The sequence below is a fragment of the Leptopilina boulardi genome, unplaced genomic scaffold (assembly GCF_019393585.1).
Source record: "Leptopilina boulardi isolate dan_hultmark-lab unplaced genomic scaffold, ZJU_Lbou_2.1 LbouV2_213, whole genome shotgun sequence".
Lineage (NCBI taxonomy): Eukaryota > Metazoa > Arthropoda > Insecta > Hymenoptera > Figitidae > Leptopilina > Leptopilina boulardi.
Window position 1 is genome coordinate 4,987,096 of NW_026137767.1, and position 22,770 is coordinate 5,009,865.

General features: G+C 23.4%; 3 protein-coding genes across 3 annotated transcripts; 1 reads left to right on the forward strand and 2 right to left on the reverse strand.

Annotated features, from left to right (window-relative positions):
* Positions 1-397: 397 nt before the first annotated feature.
* Positions 398-3,243, reverse strand: LOC127278927 (uncharacterized). Its single transcript, XM_051300882.1, has 2 exons — positions 3,077-3,243; positions 398-863 (listed from the first exon to the last, which is right to left on the reverse strand). Exon 2 carries the CDS (start codon positions 861-863, stop codon positions 567-569), a length of 297 nt encoding a protein of 98 aa, XP_051156839.1. The 5' UTR covers positions 3,077-3,243; the 3' UTR covers positions 398-566.
* A 1,745-nt stretch (positions 3,244-4,988) lies between these two features.
* LOC127278912 (probable cyclin-dependent serine/threonine-protein kinase DDB_G0292550) lies at positions 4,989-12,402 on the reverse strand. The gene is made up of 12 exons (XM_051300857.1): positions 12,168-12,402; positions 11,842-12,045; positions 11,612-11,677; positions 8,837-9,061; positions 8,613-8,759; positions 8,104-8,280; positions 7,398-7,673; positions 6,816-6,881; positions 6,382-6,504; positions 5,724-6,302; positions 5,285-5,596; positions 4,989-5,214 (listed from the first exon to the last, which is right to left on the reverse strand). Exons 1-12 carry the CDS (start codon positions 12,246-12,248, stop codon positions 5,140-5,142), a joined length of 2,331 nt encoding a protein of 776 aa, XP_051156814.1. The 5' UTR covers positions 12,249-12,402; the 3' UTR covers positions 4,989-5,139.
* A 477-nt stretch (positions 12,403-12,879) lies between these two features.
* Positions 12,880-22,293, forward strand: LOC127278910 (zinc finger and SCAN domain-containing protein 2-like). The gene is made up of 4 exons (XM_051300854.1): positions 12,880-13,013; positions 13,088-14,348; positions 17,911-18,401; positions 20,124-22,293. The coding sequence occupies exons 2-4, from the start codon at positions 13,416-13,418 to the stop codon at positions 21,427-21,429; spliced, it is 2,730 nt and encodes a 909-aa protein (XP_051156811.1). The 5' UTR covers positions 12,880-13,013; positions 13,088-13,415; the 3' UTR covers positions 21,430-22,293.
* Positions 22,294-22,770: the final 477 nt, after the last annotated feature.

Consider the following 22,770-nt stretch of genomic DNA (forward strand, 5'->3'; position numbering starts at 1 on the left):
AATAAAACGAAGTTGCTTAATAATAAGGTGAATCTATGAAAAGTGAAAGTTCACTTTTTCCATTTATCACTGAGTCACTTTCTCTCGAATGTGTCATGTATTGCATGTGTAATTTTTTAAACTTTTTTTAAAGTCTCGTTTTTTTTTTTTTTCATTAATCTTGTAATCGTCCTAATTTATTCGAAAAAAAATCAACTTCATCTCTTTCAGTTTTTAATATTAAAATACAAAAGAAAATGTATATATTTTATTTCCTTTTAAAAAAATAACTAATTTAAATATTTAAAAAATTATAATTAAATTCACGATGAACTAAAAGTACATAAACTTTTCATATTTTATAAATTATTTCTGTTTTAAATTTATTTAAAAATAAAAGGGTATTTTTATTAAAAAATTGTATTGTTTGTCATTATTGTTTTTATTTTTTAAAAAAGTATAAAAAAAACAAATTTATATACATCTCACTTAAAATATAACGTCATGTAAAAAAACACGTATACAACAATTAAAAAAAAAAAAATTTGATAGTAACGATTTAAATTTACGACGGAGAGAATAAATAATTATTTGTTCTTTCCAATTTGATCAATTTGACTTTGGAGATTATTGACAACCTCGGGTGGCACTTGATCGCCCAAAATTTCAAATAAATTGATCCTTTGATTGCCGGGAATCGATTCATAGGCACGCAATTCATGACTCTCTTGGACATTTTGAATCGCAGCATCCTTTGGAATTAAATAAGTTTCCTGAGCTTGTCGAATTGCCTCATTGCTAAACATTTGACCTTCCTTCAATTGTGGTAAAGCGGCCGTCAATCCCGCGAGGAACGTAATCGCCACTACGATGTAAATCTTCATCTTAAAAATGCAACAGAAAAAATAAAATTTTTAATTACGTCAAAGTTCCCAAAGAGGTAAAAATATTCTGTTTTAATTAAAAGCAATAATTTATTAAATCACTATATTTACTAAATTTTATTTAGTACTACTAATAATAATAATAAATTAATTTTTGAAGTAAAATTCACAATTATTTTATTATTATTATTATAATCGAAGAATATTGTTTTGAAATATTATTGTATTTTTTGTAAATATTGTCATTAAGGTTTTTTGTTTGTTTGCCTTTTTTTCTTCAACTTTAACGATCCACGATCATTAACTTATAATAATATTGTGCAATTTGTGACATTTGCAAAAAAAAAATGTATTGTTTTGCTCACATAATATTTGTTTATGATTTATTTAATGTATCACAAATTTTCAGTATAATGCGAATTGAAAGGGGTCATTGGTACCAAAAAAGGCGACTGACCCTGCCACCAAATCCCCGTTACACTCCCAAAGGAGAGAGAAGATCGGTCGAAAGTTTCTCACGTTACTGACGCTAACTTTCCCTCTTATGAACCCGAGCAAAGGTAACTTTTAATAATAGTAATAAAAAAAAAGAAAAAAAAATCCAAATAAATAAATTCTAAATATGTAAATTTATTAAAAGAAAAAATTCAATTAAAAAAATAATTTTTTAAATGGAGAAAAAAAGTTATTTTAAATTTAAATTCAATTGTCTACATCTTTCAATTATTTTTCTCTATGAAGAACTCTATTGGGAAATTTATTAAATTTTTTTAATTTTATTTTTTTGTTTGTAGTCAAATTTTCTCTAACTAGGATTTTGTAGTTCTTGTCATTTTTAAAAATTAAAAATAAAAATTGCTATAAAATTCTCAAGTTACAGAAAAAAAAACACTGAACAAAAATCTAATGTATTACCTATAAAATTCTTTAATTAAATTAATTTTTTTTAGCAACCAATAAATTTAAAAAAATTTTAACTTGAAAATTGAAAAATCAAATGACAAAAATATTTGCCAAAAAATTACGGGTTTATTCTTTATTATTAATTATTAATTATTAATTATGCTCTTTTTTGGTTCTTTATTTCATTATTTACTTATTCAATTTTATAAATACAATTTTAAATAATTCAGTAAATTTAATTTATAGAGGATTATGGATTTTTTCGAAATTATAAATTTAATTACTTTTATGAAAATTATTAACAAAAATTAATAAATTTTGTGAATTTAAATTATTTCTAAATATTTCATTCTAATATATATTTTGTATTCTTTTTTTTGTGGATGGACCGCTGGGTCTAAATAAAAGATATTATTATTAATAAAGGTTTAAATTATTAATTAAAGTGCAAAAATTAATTAGAATTTGAAAAAAATTGTAATTTCATAACAGTTTATGTATTTATTTATTTAATAAAAAGTAAAAAGTAGTCAATACTAAAAAAAATTTAACTTAGTTTATTTATTAATAGAAAATTAATTTCTATTTCTAATTGAGTTTTTGAAATTAAAATTAAAATATTTATAAAACTTCAGTATCTCTGAAATAACGTTTAGTTATTAAATTTAATTTAATGATTTAAAAGAAATAATAAACTAAAATAAAATAAAATAAAATTTGTTAATTTAAATAAATAAATAAAATATAAGGGCTTTTATCCATTTATCTTCTATTAATAAATAAATTAACTGTGTCAAATAATCGAAAATAATAATAAAAAATATACTAAATTGAAAATTATTTAATTTATGTAACAAACATTTGTTTTTTATATTTATTTATTATTAATTATATTATTAATTTATATTATTAATTTAATAAACAAAATCTAAAAAAGATAGCAGTTTATTTTACAAGTTTTTATTCCCTCTTTTAAAAATTAAAAATTAATGATTATAAATTAAGTTTCAATTAAATTTCAGTATTAGAAAATTACTTTATAATTAAAAAAAAACACTTTAAGAAATCGGATTTTCATTTATATTTATTTGCATCTAAAATATTTAAATTTTAAACAAAAAAAATAGGTTTTTTTTTATTTTAAAAATAAACACTGATAAAAAAACGTAGAATATTCAAGTTTCAAAAGAAATAAATAAAAAATAAATTATTTTTTAAAAAAAGAAAATTTCTTAAATAATAAATATGAATAATGTTTCCATTTATTTATAAATAAATAAATAATTGAAAATAGAAAAATATACACTCACTTTGAAAGAGACGATGACTGTTACTTTCCGAAACTAAACACGAGATCATGACGAAGGTGACTTTTATACCTGGCGGGGATTCGAGATCCTGAAGAGGTGGTGTGTAACATTACCATCTTCCAGAATTCAAAGTCAATTATTATTATCCACGTCCTTTCAGACACGTACATATACTACAACTCCACAAGCTTTATACATAACCAGTACAATAATTTATTTATTCATCGAGAGATTTGCAATTGAAACCAGAACAGATAATTTATTTTCCAAAAACAAAAGTCTAATAATCAAGTTTGAAGATACCGTTTGATTGAGATAATTTTTTTTAAATCTCGCCTTATAAATTACAAATTGTTCCAAGAAATTGAACACTAAATTGGAAAATTATTTAAAAAATAATAAAATATTCAGTTTTTTTTTATATAATTTTATCTTAAAATTGCAAAGAAAAATTATTTTATTTTTTATTATACTATTATGAAAACAAATTGAGATGCTGCTGAGAGTTCATCGAAAGATGTTTCGACACTGGATCACTTATTGACACAATTAATTCAAGGACTCAACTTTTACTTAATTTTTTTTAAACTTTTTTTTTTTTAATTTATATATTTGAAAAAAAGATATGTTTTTGTTATTAAAGGTTACAGGATGCAAAAATGTTTCCTAATACATTTGATTGATGAGTGTTTATGATAGCGAAAAAACAAAATTTTATACTAAAAAATTGGAAGTGTTTACTTGAAGTAAAGAAATTTAATAATAATAATAAAATAATTCACATAATATATTAATAGTAATTTAATAAAAGTAAAATTAATTAAAAGTTAATTAATATTTTTAAAAAACGGTTGAAAATTTATTTGAATTATATATATATTTTTTTAATAATTAAAAAAAGAATATTAAATTATTATTATAAGAAATTCCACATTATTGAAATGAAAATTATTGTAAAATTAACAAATTCAATTGAAAATTAAGTTTTTCTTTGTTATATTTATGATGAAAATTTTATTATAAATACTTTTAATTAACTTTCTCCATAATTCATATTTAACGTTTTAAACTACGACCTATTGAAGAATTAAAAAAAAAATAAAAATAAAAAACTTCACATAGTAATAGTGTTAGTTGACCTACAATCCTATAAATAATGACAAATTAAATTCAACTTTCTACAAAGGATTTAAATATAATCGGATTTTTCTTACTCGCATACATGTAGGTATATATATATATACAATATGTATAGGTATCATTATATAACATAAATAAATATATGATACTTTTTACAATCTTAAAATAAACATCATGAGGGAGAGAGGATCAGAGGATAAATTATTATTATTATTATTATTATTATTATTATATAAGCGTATAAAAATTATAAAGTAAATTTGAATATTGGGGGGGGGGGGTTCACGTCATTCCAAGATACAACATTGACACTTTTTGATTTGGCTAAATTTTTTTTATTTTTTTGTACTCTACGAAATAGGGTTCCATTATTTAAAATTTTTTTTATCAAGATATTTACGAGATATAAATTTTTCAAAATTTCATATTTTTAAAGATATTTTTTTTTTATTTGAATACACATACATTTCTTAAGAAATGTATTAATTTTAAAAGTTATTTATTGAAATTGAGTGTTTTTAAAATGAACTTTTCGAAAATTTGATGCAGAAAAATCAGAGATATTTATAAAAACAATTCTAAATTTGGTAAATTTTTAAAAATTTCGAAAAATTGAAAAAATCGTTTTAATTTAATTTTTTTTTAAATAAAATGAAACCATGAAAATAAAGCTCAAAAAGAAATTTATCCTACATGAGTATTTCAAATTAAAAAATAATATTAAAAATTGTATTCTACCTTTTAACATGGAGAAGATTTAAAAAAAAAGTAGTTTTTGTTAAAAAAAATAAATTTTTATATTTCAAACTATTATTATCTTAATCTAATTAACAAAATTGAATTTTTCACTATACAATCTGCTATATTACATATTATATTTTCAAAAAAGAGTTTAGAACGTTTTTCTTTTTTCATATTATAAACTATGATTCTATTATTCCATTTTCTTGTAACAATGTGCCAGTAAGAATATCATGTGTATTTTGCATAACTTCAATCTGAAAAAAAAGAAAAAGAATAATTATAATTATTTGACAATATGAATTAAGAAAAGTAATTTTTTTTTACCTTTTTTAAAGCACGACTTAATTTTTGTTTAATGTTCCTTAAATTTTTTTTACGTCTTTCTTTTTTTAAATTCATACGTCGACTTTTAAGTCGAATACAACTTTGTTCCTTATTTCTTTTTATTTGACAATCCTTACACATTTTGCTGGAAGTTCCATTTTTTCTCAAATAAAAACCATTCTGACATTTACCTTCTTCGGTGTTATTACACAGATTCATAGATACAATTTTTATCATTGCAACACGTAATTGTTCTAGGTTTTCTATTTTCTCAATAACAGGACAATTTGCAATGCGATTATTGGCCCGTAACTTGAATAAAAAAGAAAAGTAAATTTTAACGTATAGATTATTTTATATTTATTGACATTTTTTGTTAATTTTTTAGGAAATATTTGAAATTTTTCAAAATTGATTGTTAATCATAAAAAAAACTTACCTCGACAGTCATGTCCTCTTTAACATAAATAGATCGTGTTGTACAACTGGGAATATCTCCAACGTATCCAAAAAATACACCATCAGGACTATCAATCATTCCCCAATATTTTGGAAATTCATTAACATTTCTATGTTTCCAATCCCACATTAATGTTGATTTTGAATATTCAGCGCATACATTAATTGAAGATAAGGCACTTTGTAAGGAAACAGAAGTACATTGAGAAATTTGTGTATTATTTACAGGAATCGATGAATTCAAAGTCAAAATATCATTGACTATATTGACTCTACGCAAAGACGAAGGCGATAAATCTCTTTCATTTTTCTTTTTGACACGTTTCAAAGATTTTTTTGAAGAAATTTCTTTTTCATTTGTCTTTTGAATTGTACATTCATTCGTTGAATGTACTTTAGAATTCGAAGCTTCCGAATGTACACGACTTATTTTAATTGCATTCACACCATTAACGGGTAAATTTTTATTATTTAAATTAATATTATTATTAATAGGCAATTTATTATTAATATTAACATTAATTGTACCATCCTTTGCCAAGCTCAAATTATTAGTAATCTGTCAAAAGATTAGAAAATTATTACATTTTTTTTTCAAAAAACTTTTCAATTAAAATAATATATTGAATAATTTTTACCGGAACTGTATTATTCACTTGATATTGAACTGGATTAAGTTTTTTAAGTATCAATAATTCAGTACAATTTGGAGAACTTGGCTTTGGTCTCGTTGCAAATGTATAATTGGATAAATCAGAAACCTGTTTTTAATGAAGTGAAAAATTAATATTAAATTTAATTTCATGGGTGGCCCAAAAATATATAACAAAATTTTTCGAAAAATCAATTATTTAAAAAAAAATTTAATTAAAAATTCATGTGCCTAATGTTCTGAAAGTTAAAATGAATAAAATCTTTTTTTTAAATTACTAAGCACTAAATAACCAAATATATTAAACATTTATTAGTTAAAAATTTAAATTTAAATAAATAATTAAATTATTTTATTTTTGTTGGGCCATCCTAATTTATAATTATTATTTATTGTTAAAACTAAGGAAAAAAAACTTACTGAAATATTATTAATTGTTGGCTGAAAGTATCCATTTTGACCGACAAACATCATTCCATTATGACTCTAATTTGTGAATTTTTAAATAAAAATAAAATTATTAGTATTAATAATAATGTACGAAAATTTCTATAAATTTTCGTCTCAAAGATATTTTTGTGGTTCCCTACCGATTTTCCTAATTTTCGATATTTCCTAAATAAATATTTCTGAAAATATATATACATTCCTAATATAATTTTCCTAAAAATAAATTCCTAAGTCAATTAATTTTTCCTCATTTTTAAATAATTTTTTATATTACTTTTATACGAATAGGAAAAAGTAATCAGGAAAATATTTTTTAGGAAAAAGGAAATATTAGAAATATACAATTAGGAAAAACGTTAAGAAACAAAAAATTATAAAAAAATTATTTAAATTAAAACTTTTTATAATTTTTGTCTTAAAAAATAATTTGCTTTTCTAATCCTTGATCATATAAACATTGTGGTCTTTGTCTTTTTGCAAAACATACAATATATTTTTGTATTTAGCGTAAAAAGAAGAAGAAACAATACAAAAAAAACTCAAATTACTTACCGCAATTGTCGGTGATAGTTGATTTATTCCAGTGTTTAGATTTAAAATATTTTTTATTGTTGGTGTAATGGCAACACCTTTATTTTGACCAATTGTCAATGCTCCCGCATTATTTGTCGATTGCAATTGATTTATTCCAGAGTTTACTTGCACGACATTATTAATTATTGTTTTAGTAATAGTTATTTCATTATCTTCAGGTGTCAATAGTGCAGAATTATTTTTATAATTGCCAGTGTTACTATTTGCAAAAGTAAAACTTGGAAAAGTAGTAACCTATATATTCAATATTTAAAAAAAAATGTGAATAAATATTTCTAGTTGCTATTCAATCTATTAAAATTGTTTACTAGAAAATATACGATTACAAAAAAAATAATTATTATAGAAAATATAATTAATATTATTTAATAATTAAATGAAAATTTTTTAATTTAATTACATACTAAAATTAGAAAATTATTCCCTTTATTATTCATAAATTGATAAATTTACCTAAAAAATTTATTTTTAATTAATTAAATTGCTTTTTTAATTGTAAATTAAATATTTATTCTGAAGGAAATTAACAAAATTATGTTTCGTGAAAATTTAATTCAAGTTTCAAAAATTTTTAATGAAAAATTATGTTATTTTGGAAAAAAATAAAATCAAACAAACGTGAATAAGAATTTGTATAAAAAAAAGGAAGTAGAAAATAACTTACAGAAGTTGTCGATTGTAATTTACTTGTTATAAGATTTGAATTATCACTATTGTCCGTTAGAGAATGGAATTCAGAATTTTCATTTCTTATAATCATACATTCTTCATTATCATTTTGCAATTCAAAATTTTCATTTTTTATAATTATACATTCTTCATTATCATTTTGAGAATTATTCTGTAAAAATTATTAAAGGATACATTCAAATTGTTATGTACAAAATTCAGTAGAAATTGTAAATCTAATTTTTTTGTAATTAAGTAGAAATACAAAAATAACATGGCATTTTGATTTATTACAAAAATTATAAATTTTAAACAAATTTATTAAAAATACTAAAAAGGTAATTTTTATAAACTCGAATCAACTTTTTTTTTTTTTTAGATATTCCACTTTGAATATATTTTTTTAAAAAATTAAAAATATGTAAAATAAATAAAAAAATTGAAGTAAATGAAAAATTATTTAAAAAACATTTATAAAATATGGTTTTTAAAAAAATAACTTACAGAAATTATCAATTGCGCCTCTGTTTCTTTTAATTTCTTACAATCACTCGTTGAGGAATGTGAGACAATTTTACGTCGTTTAATTTGAATATTTTGTAAATCGTCTTCGAAACTGTCCGCGAACGTAAATTGAGGAAATTCGGAAGTCTGTTTTATTTTAAAAAGAAAAAAATAAATCATCTTTTCTTTTCATGAGTATTTATTACATAAATAAAATAACTTACGGAAATTTCCAAGTGACTCTGACTTTCATCATGTTTTAATTTTTCCGAATTTTCCAATATTCTTTCTTTAGAATGTTGCCATTTTTCTGTTGTTGATTTTTTACAATCATCATTCAAAGAATTCTTATCATTTGTTTCAGTTTTATTTTCTATTATTTTTTCACTATGATTGTTAGAATCAACATCCAAACTATTTGCAAAAGTATATTTCAGAGGAACAATTTCCTAATAAGGATAAAAAAATAATTATTGAAAAAAAGAAATATTTCTTTTTAACTATTTTTATAGAAATTAATTGATCTGATCTACAACTAATTAATAACTTCGTAAGGCACTACTTTAGTTTTCATATTCTTTTTTTTATAATTAAATTATTAAGTATTGTATTTTTAATCAGAGTGTCTAACAACTGCTAGGAAAAAAATTCCCTAACCTAAATTACACTAAAAATTTTTTATTTTGATCAAATAAAATTTATTTTGATACAATTAAGAATTAAATCATTTACCTGCCTATTAACCACTAATTTCATATGTATTTGAACCAAATAAATTATATTTCGTAAAAGTAAAATATTTAAGTGAAACAAATAAACTAATTGGGGACGTATAAATATTTTCAACATTTAATTTAAAAGAATTTTTACGGCGTCAAATCTCAAATTATCAAATTATTTTTATTTAGTAAAATTATATAAAACAGATTTTCTAGTACAATCGAATTCATCCTATTCCGAGATAAGAATTTTTTAATTAAACATTAAAAAAACTTCAATTGTTTATAACTCAGAGTATTTTAGTGTTTTTAAAAAATCTTTTCAATAGTTTAATAAACTCATAATAACGTGTTCATTTCATATATTATCAAATGAATGAAATAAAATAAAAAATTTGCTCTTACACTTCCAGTGTGTCTAACAAAACTGCTACACTGTAAAAAAAGGAGTTGAATTTCAACTCCCTAGGGGATGCTATAAAAGTTCCACCCTCTTGGAGTTGAAGCGAAGGGAGTTAATGCTTTACGAGTTAATTTTTATGCCCAGGGAGTTAGTTGTAAGGAGTAAATTTAATTATTAATTCTCTTTTTGAGTTGATTTTTAACTCGAAAATTTTAACTCCCAGTAACGTTAACAACGTAATTTTTTACAGTGTAGGAAAAAAATTCCCTGACTTTTTCTGACCTAAATTACACTAAAAAAATGTTATTTTGATAAAATAAAATTTATTTTGATACAATTAAATCATTTACTTATAAATAAATAATGTTTCGTAAAAAATAAAATATTTTACTGAAATAAATGATGGGTAGAATGACAAAAGGGGTCAAGCGCCAATTTATCGAAAATGAGGTTTTTGCATAAAAAAATCAAGAAAATTCATTTACACATTTCTGTAGAAGGATTTCCTTTTTTATTGTGTATTTAAATCAGTTTTTAATAAAAATTAAATTAATAAAATAGCCTCAAATATACTTTATTGTAACCTGATTGAAAAACAAAAGAAAGTGGTGAGTCAATAATATTTTGCATAACTTAACAAATTTAAAAACATTGTTTTTTACTAATCGAAAATGCCTCGCAGATGCGGAAAAAAATCTATTAATAAAAAAGATATTGCTAAAAAGAAACGATATGAAGGTGAAATGTTTTTATGAATTTCATTCTTCACATTTTTATCCATCTGTTCAATTTTGATCAAAAATATTATTTTTTTAGGTTTTATTTTAATATTTTATTTTAATTTTATTTTAATAATATTTTAATTAATAAAATTAATAATAATAATATATTTTCAATTTTAAACAATTTTAAAATCATTTTGTTATTAATTTTTAAATATTTTTATGATTATACTAAGTGAACAATTGAATTTAAAGATGAAAGTATTGCGCTTGACCCCTTTTGTCATTCTACCCTTCAAATAAACTAATTGGAGACGTATAAATATTCTCAACATTTAATTTAAAAGAATTTTTTCGGCGTCAAATCTTAAATTATCCAATTTTTATTTAGTAAAATTAGATAAAGCAGATTTTCTAGTACATCGAATTTCAAATTAATACAATTTTAATTTAACGGAATTTATGTCAAGAAAAATTGCATAAAGACAAATTTTTTTAACAGAATTGTTATTTTAGTAAATTTCGATTTATCAAAATATTTACTTAACTTAGTTCTTTTTTTGTCAATTTTTATAGACATAAATTTCGTTAAATTGAAATTGTATTAATTTAAAATTCTTAAAAAAGTAATAGAAAAAATGCTTTATAAGAGTTCTGCTAAATAGAAATTCGATAATTTAATATTCGACGCCGTAAAAATTTTTATAAGTTAAATGTGGGTATTAGCATTAAATAATAAATTATTCGTATTAATGAATAATTTACTTTATTTGAAGTTGAACCGATAAAATATAATTGTATCAAATAATTTTTATTTATATTAAAAAACCAAATATTTCACTGAAAAAAATTAATTAATTGTTATCCAAGTTTAAAAAATCATTTATTAGATTCAATAAATAGTAGTAAATAATTATTTACTTAATGAATATAAGATATATCACATGCTTAATAATTGAGTGTAAAGGCCAACTTTTTAATTTGCATTTTCTTTGTAAAAAATTTTTGAAACTAATAGTTACTTTAATTTATTCATAAAAAATTCCAGAAAATTAAAGAAATTCCCTTACTTTTCCCTGATCGTTAGACACTCTGTTAATATATATATATATTTATTTAAATCTAAAAAGGAGAAATAATTATAAAATAACATACAGAAGTTTCCGAATGGATATTTTCTGCTATCTCTAAACTGTCAGTTTCACTGTCCTCTGGATCACCCTTTAATCATTAGATTTAAATTAAAATTTCCAATTGATTACAATATAAAAAAAATTTGTGTTAAAAATATATCAACCGAATTGTAATTTTATTCAAAAAATTGTTGTAAATAAAGAAAATAACGTTAATAAGTTAAGTAAAATATTTTTAAAAATAAAACTAACCTCAAAAATTGTTGGAATGATATTTTTTTTTAATTTTTGAATTTTTCGTTGAAAATCAATTTCATAACCATCTTTCCAGATTTTATAAGTACCTTGATAAAAACAATCCTCCGAAAAATGGTGTTTACAAATAAACAGATTGTTTGATTTACATTTCTTTTTTAAATAACCTTTAGTAGCAGTTAACCATAAATTTCTTTCATTCTGTTATATCAAAAGAAAATAGAATATATCGAAAATTTCCATATAAAATAATATATACATATATTTGAAAATTATTATAAAGAAAATTTTAAATTATAATTGTAAAATTTATATATCATTACCTCATTAGTTGGAAATTTAAATATATTATGATGTGTCGTTTTTTGGGCAGTACAATTTTTTATACAACAACTTCGAGGCATTTCTCTTTTTATACAGAAATTAACATTTATGAGAAAAAGTTTTTTTTTTTCTTTTATTTACGTTTAAAATGTAAATTATATATTATTTTTGATTATTTTCAAAATGAATACAAAATTAACAGCTGGGCTGTCATTGTTTCGCAGAGCTGAGAAGGATCGTTCCAACACATAATAATAATTACGTAAGCTACGTAAGGGAATAAAATAAAGGGAACCTCCGAAATGTGACACTTAGAAGTGTTTCAACACGGGACGTTGCGCAACAGTTTCCAGTTTTCGAAAATGAAAATAAATTACCAATTAATTAAAGACTAATTTGTACAAATAAATAAAAATTATGATGACAAATTTATGCCACATTTATTAGAATATTTCTTTGAAAATTTAAATGCGAGACTATTCAGCCAATATACAATTTCGTATAAATTCAAATTTAAACAATTTCAAATTATATGTTTGTAAAATAGGTCACATTAAATTATTTTTAAATTATGGAAGAAGTATGCATATCAAGTGAAAAAATATTTTTTAAATTTGCTTTCTTAACATTTTTTAAAAAACATTTCATATCAGCGCGCTTTTTCTTAAAAATTCATATGGCGCATGCGCAGTTGCGTTTAGATTGGCAACTCTGAATTGAAACCAACTTCATGTTGAGAGATAATTTTTGTCCCTAAATAACCTTGTTGCCTATATGTATGTAATTTCTTATACTTCTCACAAATAATGGAAATAGTTGTTAAAAAAAAAAAAACGATAAACAACGTAAGTAATAAAAATAATTTATTAAAAATTGAATTTCTCCCCACAATCCATTCTTAATATGTACAATTTTACAGAACTAATTCTAATGCAATGGTGACAAAAGATTGCCAAAAAAAAAATTCTCATTCATCGTCAATGGCAGTTGAAACGATAAAGCCATTGTTTTATTCTGATAAATGATTTGTGTCTAAGAAAAAATTTATAAAAATAGTCAAACACCGGCTTATCATTAATAGTATTTTAAATGAATCGGCAAACCGCCTCGGTGAATTCTTGTAAAATGACAGCACCTAACTTGACGTAAGGTGAAACTAGGTGTGCGTATTATTCTACAATAGTGGGCGTTCGGTATATATATAATTGTATATAAAAGCCGCTATTGAAAAGAAAAAGAAAAAAATCATGGAGTCCCATGAAGAAGAATACGTTACATTTCCACTTTCTAATGTACACGATGGTTTACAACAGAATGTTATTTCCCATGAGGAAATATGCGAACCTGTCGTTGAGGAATGTGTTCTCGATGATGATGATTTAACAGAAGTTTCAGTGAATGAGGCAAATTCATCAAGTATCACCGAGGCACACGTGGCGGTGACAATTTTAAATGATGGCCGCTCTGATGAGGATGACGATGGCAGTAATATTTATCCAGTTTATATCAAGGAGGAACATCAATATACATCGGGTGACGATGAATCGATGGCTGTTGAGGCACTTCGTCAACTTGGTGGCATGTATCCAAATTTTAATGATGAAAAAAAAATTGGTTGCTCCAATTGTTCAAATACATTTACACAGGCTGAATTTGAAAAACATCATCAAACATGTTTACCCGATAAATTTTCATGTAGCACATGTGGCGAGAAATTTGAGAGAAAAATTGATTTAGTCAATCATACAGTTTGCCATCAGGTCGATAGACCACATGCATGTCGAACTTGTGGTAATTTATTTAAATCAAAATCATTATTGCAAGCGCACATGACGGAATATCATCAAATTGAAAGACCACATAAATGTGCAATTTGTGGCGCTGATTTTATGAGACCATCGAGTTTATCGAATCATATGAAAATTCACACATACGTTGCTGGTCGTGCAATTATGCAAACTCAGGAGAATAATGTTGCACAAAGTTCTGAATCATTTAGAAAATGGTCCGATAATAATGTTAATGAAACACAACAAAGTGTCTCGGTACCATCGTCATCGGTGCAAATTATTCAAAATTATGATGTCTCACAAGTTCAATGGTCAGTTCCTGGTTATACATTTGCAAATGAGCAAGTTGTTGGTTCTCTTGGAAATCAGGATAAACTTGATACTTTACAAGTAAGTTGAAGTAAAAAAAAAAAAAAAATTCTACACAAACATATTAAAATACAAATTTTTACATAACCTAATTAAATACTAAAAAAAAAAATTCACACAAACTCATTATGAAAAAATTCTACGGAATTAAACTCTACACAGAAAAACTATACAATACATTTAGGTAAATGGTATTAATTCTACATAAATAAACTCTACACGAAAAAATTCTACACTTTATAATTAGATAAATTTAATTCAATATATAATTTATTTAATTCATCACAGTTAAGGGGGGTGGGTGGGGGGGGGGGGTTAATTCGATGTAAAAAAGGCACATTTTTAATAATTTTTTTCGGTTATATAAAGTGTGTTACTTTATTAACTTAATATTAATACAATATTTGAAGTATATTTTCCTAAATTCTCATTGAAAAATATTGCAAATTAAACGAGTGGCAGTAAATCTTTTCAGGTGCCTCGTAAAAAAATGGATTTGCGGTGTTCAACGTAATTCGCAACAGAATCATCTAAATAAAAAAAAAAAATTTTTTCAAGAAGATGTTTTTCGAGGTAACTACGAGAGGGGTTTTTTTTTTTTATTTTTCGCAGCACTTGAAACCCAAAAACTCGACTTTCGCTGAAAAATCGATCTATTTTTTACTGTATAATTAATAATTATTAAAAAAAAAAAAAAACAAAAAACAAAAAAGCTATCGTAGTTAACTGGGAAATTTAGTCAAGAAGAACTGTGCCAAATTTCACAACGATTGGTTCAGTAGATTTTGAGATATCGTGAACACGGACTTAAAAAATGTCATTTCGAGAAAAAAGCAATTTTAAATTTTGACCATTTTTAAAATCTGACTTCAGTTTAGTAATCAGCGACCCCAAAACTTATACATACACATCAACGACATCAAAAAACATTCAGAAATGTCCGCAAAAGGTTAAACACAAACTAAATTCAAAAAGACGAAAACACAGCCCGTGGAGCAACTGACACTTAAATGCTCAAATGCTCATAACTTCGTTAATTTTTCTCCTATCGGCTTGAAATTTTTCCACAATATTCCTGAAATATTATACATTCATTTAAAAAAAATAAAAAAAAATAAATACCATAAACCCTTCCCCCACCCCTTAAATCCTACACCGTTAAATTCTACACAAAATTAATTCTACACATTAGAAACTATTATTATTTCTGTTTTAATTAAATTTTAACTCTACGCCGTTAAGCAAATAACCACATTTTGTTTTAATAATTTTTTTAAATTCGACCCAATTAATTTTTTTACATTTGAATTTATTTTAATATTAATTTTTAGAAGATTAAACTCCACACAAAAAAAACCTTCATTTATAATTCTACACGAAAAACACAATAAAATATTATTCTTATTTTTTAATTAAATTATTAGTTTTACGCCATTAAATTGAACACCAGATAATTCTACACAAATCCTATATTTAAATACATTTTTCTAAATAAAAAAAAATAAATTCTACACTGTGAAACTCAACGCAGTTAGTCGCCAAAAGTTTTGACCAGCGCAATAACTATCGCATTGACTTTTACCGTGTAGAATTTTTTTTTATTAAAAAAAAATTAATTTAAATTCATCTTAATATATGTTTGTATAGAATTATCTAGAGTTCAATTTAATGGTGTAGAACTAATAATTTAATTAAAAAATAAGAATATTTTATTTTGTTTTTCGTGTAGAATTATAAATAAAGGGTTTTTTGTGTAGAAGTTAATCTTCTAAAAATTAATATTAAAATAAATTCAAATATCAAAAATTTATTGAAACCAAATGTAGTTATTTGCGTAGTTTTCTGGTGTTCAATTTAACAGTGTAGAGTTAAAATTTAATTAAAGCAGAAATAATAATAGTTTCTAATGTGTGTAATTAATTTGAGTATTATTTAACGGTGTAAGATTTAACTGCTATGAATTAAATAAATTATATTGAATTGAATTTATTTAATTATAAAGTGTAAAAATTTTTCGTGTAGAATTTATTTATGTAGAATTAATACCATTTGCCTAAATGTATTGTATAGAATTTTTCTATGTAGAGTTTAATTGCGTAGAATCGCTACCACCCCCAATAAAATTAAAAAGAAATTAATTAAAATTCTAAATAAATATTATTAGAGATAGAAATTTTCTGCTTTTTTAACAAGTTAAATTATGCTAAAAAAATTGCTAATTTATGCTGAAATTTTGGTTTTTATTTTTTAACTTCATACTTTTAATATTTTTTATACATGTTTCCAGGGCTGTAATGATTTAAATCAAAGGGTTGTTGACATTAAAATCATGATTTAAATCAAAAAGATTCTTTAATTAAGTTTTTTTAAAATATTTATTTGTAAATAAAAATCATTTTTCTTATTAATAAAGCCTTTAAAATAAGCGCACTTTTTTTTATATCGAATGAGGTTTATGGAATCGTGGAAAAGAAGCATTTAAATATATTGAATAGATTATTATCAGTTTCTGCTAGTTCAAGCTGACATTGAGCGTATATTTTCCACTTTCAATTTGGTACATTCAAAACTTAGGAATGCATTAGGAACCGAGAAGGCTGCAAAATTAGTATTTTTATTTATGAGGAGAGACCAGTGAAATTTCTACTCATTGAAATTAATATTGTTAAGGAGTGTCAATTTTATTTTTTGAAAATATTAAAATTTTTAAAAATACATACGATTGATTGTTCAGAATCATGAAAAAAACCTACAAAAAATTACCGATAAAAAAACGAAGCTGAAGTACGCAACGTTTATATAAACGATTTTTAAAGAAATAATTTTTTAAAATAAAAAATTCTATAATTTTTTGCCTAAAAAATATTTTTTTATAATTTGTTGATTAATGAAAACTACAAGAAATATTTTTTAGGCAAAAATATATAGAATTTTTCATTTTAAAAAATTATTTCTTTAAAAATCGTTTATATAAACGTTGCGTACTTCAGCTTCATGATAAAAAATAATAAAAATTGTAGAAGTTTAATTTTTAAGAAATAATTGATAAAACTTAAACCAAACATAATTGGTTTGGTTTTAGGGTAACAATTTTTTACAAAAGTTTTTTTAGAAGCTGAAATCATATTTCACTATGAAAAATGAAAAATTTATCATCTTTAAAAAAAAATGGAAAACAAATTTTTGTTCTATACTTTCTATGTTTTAAGATATTTTTTTATTTATCAAGAAAATGGGTTGGTCTCAAAATTTTCACCGATAGTGTAATTTAATTGCTGGACATCCTGTTATTAAAATTTTTTTTATTACTGAAGCAAACAGTAATAAAATCTGTACATAAGTTTGTGTTAATTAAAATGAAATAATTAATTTCTGAATCTATTTATGAGTTAAAAAAATTATTTTTGGATTTCAAAATTGAGTTATTTTAAAAAAGCCTATTCAACACAAAAATGGTTTTTATTTACAAATTTTGATTTTTCAATATTTCTGGTTTAAAAATATTTCTTTGAATTTTAAAATTGAGATATTTAAGGTATAATTAAATTTTTTGTAAAAAACATTACTGTGTTTTTTTTTACAGGAATTCACAGTTATGCCAAACGGAGAAGTCACACAATTTGAATACGCGGCACAAACTGAAATTGCTAATCAAATTGGAGATTATAATTTGTCGTTAAATTCATTTTGCTCATCTGATGCAATGGTAAAAGTTGAAAGTCTATCATTTAACGACAATAGAAGAAATTTTAACGAAGTGGAAGTAATTGAAAATAAAGCGTACACATGCAATCAATGTGGTGTGAGTTTTAGTCGACCAAATGCCTTGACATCACATGAGAAAACACATAATGCCAAAACATGGGCGACGCCAATTGAATGCAAATATTGTGACAAACAATTTCAAGATGAAAATCATTTAGCCACACATCAACAAACATGTGCAAAGAGAATAATGCAAAATTGCAATGAACAAGGTTTGCCAAATAGTAGATGGGGTAAACACGCTTGCTCCGAGTGTGGCAAAAAATTCACCACTAAACAGAAAATGTTTAGGCATCAATGGATTCATAGGTAAAATTTTTATTTATTTTGAAAAAAAATTGATAATGGTTTTTATTTGAAATTATAAAAAAAACGATTTTCTTTCTTTCTTTATTCTAAAGTCAATTCTAAAAAAAAAATTATAAGGCTTCCTATTGAAAATCCGAAATTGGGAAAATTTATAATTCAAGAGTTACAAAATTTCAATTAATCATGATGTGATTTTAAATGATGAGAAGAAATGTTTTTACTTCAAGTATTACAGTTACAAGGAGTAAAATTGTTCCCATGTGAAAATTGTGGAATTCTTTGGTAATTTAAAAAAAATTTAGTCGTTTAAATCACTTAATGTAATAAAATGAAACTTCTTTATATGGATGATTCTTCATAAAATGGTAACTTTTTGACATCAGTAATTTTGAAAAAATTACTTTTTTTTCTTGGATACATTTTATACAGATTTTAGAAATTTGTTATTTCTAAGTTTATGAATTTTAATTATTTTCAAATAGTGTTTTTTTAAAAGGATTTTTCTTTTTAATAGCAAAAAGTTCTTTGAAAAAATAATTTTTAACTTCATTTTTATCAAAATTAACCCTTATTTTTTAGTTTTAATTCACTTGGGCAATTCCTTTTTCTTTTTCTGTATTTTTATTAGAAAGATGAATTTTTTTCCAACAAAAATATAGAAAAAGCGAAGCTGGAAAAGCAATAAGTTTGCGATAAATTGTATAAAAAATCAACAACCTGGAAAAATCTTGAAATTTCTTAAATTCTATAGCAAAACCTTGAATTATTAAAATTTTCTAAAGAGATATTTCTTAAAATATTAAAAGTAACGGTTAACATTTTCCTGCAATTTCTACTTTTATTCTGAAAATTTATAAAATTTCTAATTGGAATTCCTAAAGAAATAAAAATTATATTTTTTTCAATTTCTTCTACTTTTTATTTTCTTAAATTTTAAATTTGCCTTCATTTTTCTAAAATTTTCGTTTTTTAAAACATTTTTTCCCAATATATATTTATATTTTTTGGAAATTCAGAAGTCGAAAATTATTTCGATTTTTTTTTCAATTTATTTTTTTTCTAATACTTTTTATCTTCATAAATTTTATTTTTATTTAAAATTTTCGTTTTAAAGCGATTTTTCTCTAATTTTAATTTTTTTTTTTTGCGATAATTCATAAAATTTATATTATTCAATTTTGTGAATTTCTAAAATTCTCGATTTTTCTTTGAAAGTTTTTCTTAAACGTTCTTTAATTTCTACGCCGAAACTTGAAAAGCCTTGAAAAATCCTTGAATTTTTTTTTCAAAAATGACTGAACATTCAAGCATCACTAAATAGTAAATATACTTGAAAATAATTTTTAAAGTTATAAATTGGAGGAAATAAAAGTGATCACTCAGTGAAGAATCATTCATATTTAATTATAGTTAAATAGTTATAATTAATAAAATTGTTAGAAAATTAAAAAATTAAATTAGAAAAATGGATAGTTCGACAAAATTAAAAACAAAAAATTTTAATTAAATAATAATTTTTTTAAACAAATAATTCTATAATTTTTTGCCTAAAAAATATTTATTTTTAGGTAATCAATTTTATAATTTTTCGTGTTAAATAAAAATTAATTTCTAATCGTTGACCATAAACGTTGCGTACTTCAGAATCGTATGAAAATAGAATTTAAAAAAAAAAACTTGATAAGAAATATGATATTAAACAGTAAATTCTCATTATAACAGAAAGAAGACACATTGTTGTGAAGTTTGTGGAACACAATTCGAGAAACAAAATCAATTAGATGAACACAGACTTGCCGCTCATCCAGGTGATTCGCCTTTTACATGCAACGAATGTGGCAAAAGTTTTGTCTCACGACAAGGTCTTTGGGAGCATGGACGTATGCACGCCGGTAGTCCTGCTCATTTTCAATGTGATGCATGCTCAAAAACATTCTCATCACGTCAAGGTTACTTAATTCATCATCGTACACATACAGGTGAACGACCTTATGGTTGTAAATTTTGTTGGAAAGCATTTCGCGACGGTGGCACTCTACGTAAACACGAGCGTATTCATACAGGTGAGAGACCCCACGTTTGTCCACTTTGTACGCGTGCTTTTAATCAAAAAGTTGTATTACGCGAACACGTACGTTGGGTTCATGCGGCCGGTAAAAATGAAACTGGAATCAGTGGACCGCCATTTCCATGTCCACTTTGTGGTTCATTGAATCAAGATCGCGATGAACTTTGTGCGCACATTGTTAAACATTCGGATCAAATGATTGCCGAGGCCAAGGCAAAAACACTCGCCAATAATAATGCTCCAAAATCATCAACAACATCATCAACAGCAAAATCGTCAAAGAAGAAAAAATCAGGCTCAACATCGAAAATACAAGAGATACATATGATTAGTAATACTGAACAAAATGAGGCACTATTGTCAATAACTGATTCATCAATGAAATCGGATGATTCACAAATTGTCGATGGACAAATTGAGATACCATATAGGGAAATTGTTGATGTTGATGTTGATGAAGATGATGTGCGCTCTGATCATGGTAATCATAGTTTGACGATAGATAATGATTTGATTAATTCAACAAGTCATGTTGAAGTGATAACAACAAGTGCCACTAGTGCTCATTTCATTCCATTTGAAAAATTAAATGATTCAATGACAATTTTGCCTGATAAACAAAGTAATACATTGCATTTGATATCGAAACAAAATGAAAATTCCCCAGTATTGACAATTCCAAATCCTCAGGGTAATGAGAATTTTTCAAGTCAAATTGTACACATTACAAATTCAGATTTGCCAATGAATGTTGTGACTCATAGTGTAAAGGATGGTGATTTAAAGTCTGATGTAAATGATGAGACAAGTTTGATGCACGATGAGGATTTGAAAAATGTTGTTATTCATGAAGAGCAGTACGATGATAGTGATGATGGTGACGAAATGGTTTGTGGTATTTGTGGCGAAGATTTTCATGATAAAAATGTACTCATGGAACACGTAAAAATTCATATTTAATTTCTTTATTTTTAATCACGCTTCAAATATGTGATATTTTTTTTTTTTTTTTTGAGGATTTTGTAACGAAAATGGTCTTTGATTTTTTTTTGAGAATTTTTATATGTTTTGAATTACAATTTATTTTCAGGACAATTTTTTTTTAATTCGGAAAATTTAGTTTTGAATTTAAATAAAAATATAATCCAAACGGTTAAAATTTAATTGCACAAGTTATTTAGCGAAATTTGAGCTTAAAATCATTTTTTTTCAAACTCTCAATTGTGCCTAGTGGTTTAAAGTAAATACTTAAAAAAAAATTTGTGTTAGATTCTCTCTTTTTAATAAGGCGAATAAAAGACATTTATTTTATAGAAAAATTAATGTTCTAAATTGAAAAAAAAAATATTGTAAATTTGCACATCTCCGGGGAATAAATTTTATGAAAATATAATCTTTTGTTTTTTTAACATCTTGACGATGGACAAAACTATTATTGCACTGGAGACTTTAGAATTAATATTTTTTATTTTTAAGTGTGATACCAATAACTATAGATTAAATATTTGTTTTTATTCTCTTTAAAAAGTAAGTAAAATGTTGAGTAAAATATTGGTATAGAATTTGCTTCTCATACGGTTATGTTGTGTCACAAAAGTCACGAAAATATTTCATTATATTTTTGAAATATTAATCGGTGCTCTTGTCTCGATGTGTATTTTCTTCTAAAACAAAAAAAAAATTATTGTGGAAAATTACGTGAAATCATGTAAATCAGTTTTTCTGATTATTACTTACATTCTTGTAAAAGTAAACAAAAACAAAAAAATAAACAAAAAAATTTGTATATTGTATGAATGTAGAATATAAATGTATTCAAAGAAATATCATAAATGAAAATGATTAATCCTTAAAATTTTCCAAATTTAAATCCTTAAAATTAATTTCAGGCCTTGGATTGTAAGATTTTTTTTCGAATTTTTCCAATTTTTTTCGACTTATTTTAATAAGAAGCGACTTTTTGAACTTTTTTTTTACATTTTTTACAACATTCTTAAATAAAATACGACTTTCTTTTAGTATTCAATGCAGCTCTTTTAAAATTTAATTACTTAAATTTTTAAATAAAATTCTTCAATAATTCAATTATCTGAAATTATTTTTCAATTAAATATTTTAAACAATTCAATAATTTTTTTAAATTTCTAAAAAAAATAATTTCAGTAAATAAAATTACTAAAAAATTTAATTGAAAATTACATGAAATTCAATTATTTCCAAAAATCTAAACTTAATAATTTAAAAAAATAATAATTTCAACCAGTAATTATCATCAATTTCTTCAAAAAATCAACTGTATAA

Bases quoted from the DNA above. Each gene is read 5' to 3' on its own strand.
- LOC127278927 (XM_051300882.1), bottom strand. From the start codon at position 863: ATGAAGATTTACATCGTAGTGGCGATTACGTTCCTCGCGGGATTGACG.
- LOC127278912 (XM_051300857.1), bottom strand. From the start codon at position 12,248: ATGCCTCGAAGTTGTTGTATAAAAAATTGTACTGCCCAAAAAACGACA. The intron at 9,062-11,611 runs GTATGTTATTTT...TATCCTTATTAG, and splicing joins ATATCCATTCGGAAACTTCT to GAAATTGTTCCTCTGAAATA. The intron at 5,215-5,284 runs GTAAAAAAAAAT...CTTTTTTTTCAG, and splicing joins TAAGTCGTGCTTTAAAAAAG to ATTGAAGTTATGCAAAATAC.
- LOC127278910 (XM_051300854.1), top strand. From the start codon at position 13,416: ATGGAGTCCCATGAAGAAGAATACGTTACATTTCCACTTTCTAATGTA. The intron at 14,349-17,910 runs GTAAGTTGAAGT...TTTTTTTTACAG, and splicing joins ATAAACTTGATACTTTACAA to GAATTCACAGTTATGCCAAA. The intron at 18,402-20,123 runs GTAAAATTTTTA...TCATTATAACAG, and splicing joins AGGCATCAATGGATTCATAG to AAAGAAGACACATTGTTGTG.